Source organism: Buceros rhinoceros, unplaced genomic scaffold (genome assembly GCF_000710305.1).
Source record: "Buceros rhinoceros silvestris isolate BGI_N320 unplaced genomic scaffold, ASM71030v1 scaffold29596, whole genome shotgun sequence".
Taxonomy (NCBI): Eukaryota; Metazoa; Chordata; class Aves; order Bucerotiformes; family Bucerotidae; genus Buceros; species Buceros rhinoceros.
The window spans coordinates 545-2,008 of NW_010416249.1; the positions used below are offsets into that span (position 1 = coordinate 545).

The window sequence follows — 1,464 nt, forward strand, 5'->3', positions numbered from 1 at the left end:
CCAATTCCTTAAAATAAGGGTTCATTGTGCTTTAGCTCTGTGAAGAGTCATTTTTGCAGACCGTAATTAGTAGCATGTGTGTCACTGTTGCTTTATGTTATCTTAAGGGAAAGAAAAAAGGAAACGAAAGCGCAGTAGAAGCAGATCATCATCCATTTCATCCACATCGTCTTCTAGCACTACATCCACTTCTTCTTCCTCATCATGCTCATCATCAAGGTCGTCTTCTTCGAGTAGCAGAGGTAAGCTCCTCCATGCGCACACGTGGTGTTTACCAGCTCTGATAGCACTCCTGGAAGCCTTTAAAGCGTGTGTTGAATGTGGCTAAACCACCACAAGGGACTGTGTGGAATACGGATACAGGTGCAGAGTGTCCTCTCAGCCCTGTCCACACAGCGCAGAATGTTCCCGCATTAATTTCAGTGACTTCCAAAGAGAAACCGCTGTCCACAGAGATGTTACTTTGTAACAACATGCTCTAAATATTTAAAATGCTGCATTTTGGAAATCAAATGGATACAGGTCTTCTGCTATGTCACCTAGGTAATAGGTCCAAATTGCCCTTTTTAAATAAAATGTGTCAGGCTAAACATTGTAGTGTATTTTATCTTTTTTGGTTATGATTGGCAAGAATTAACTAGAATTCTTCTGATGAAAAGTCTAACATCAGGGTCAGCTGAAACTTCACTATCTGCTGCCGAACCTCATACTTGTGACCATATATTCCACAGTTTAACAGAGGCAGTTCTGCTTCTCTTGAAGCAGATTTACATCTGTACGGAAATACTGCTTGTTCTTATACTTCAGTGGCTTGAGTCAATATATCTGACATAAGTACATTCTGCAAATATTTGAATCTATGAACTTATGCATTTGGTGGGGTGGGGGAGGTGTCTTCCTTTCTTCTTGAATGAATTTTATCTCATGTGATACACTCTAAAACATCTGAAATGAATTAAAATGTCAAGTCAGAAGCTTAGGTGTGAACACGCGTGGCATGCTGTCAGGCTTATCTTTTAGAGGGATGTCAAAAAACATGCACCTGAGGGGGAAAAAATCATTCTGTATTAGGCTTTGCGTGCTCAGAGATTTGCTGAAACTTTACAGCTAAAAGTTCCCTAAATTTTCCCGTTCACAGGGGAGAGCAGACTAGCCAAAGTGTCCTACAGGGGCATGTTTAAACAATTCTGTTTACTCCATCTAGAGCAGAAGAGAATGAGGTAATTGAGCTGAGACAGATACGTAGATGATGGGAGTTGCCACTGTGGAGAGGGAGTGGAAAATGGTTCCGTGACTTTCAGAGCAAAGAGTGATGACCTTCGGTTGCAGCAGGAGGGATTTGAATTAGATATATAAAAATGCATCCTAGCAGCAGAACAGTGGAGTAGCTTGGCTAACCTGCAATTAAAGACCTCGAATGACGGAGATTGCCCCAGTTTGGTGTGTCAGGGGTTGCAGGGATTG

General features: G+C 41.7%; 1 protein-coding gene across 1 annotated transcript in view; it reads left to right on the forward strand.

The window, feature by feature from the left end:
* LOC104494859 (corepressor interacting with RBPJ 1-like) overlaps window positions 1–1,464 on the forward strand; it is a gene marked incomplete at its 5' end in the record, with an annotated part of 6,094 nt that overhangs the window by 326 nt on the left and 4,304 nt on the right. The window contains one exon of the mRNA XM_010137750.1: window positions 108–242. Within this exon, the coding sequence (XP_010136052.1) occupies window positions 108–242 (135 nt within the window). The remainder of the gene's footprint in view (window positions 1–107; window positions 243–1,464) is intronic.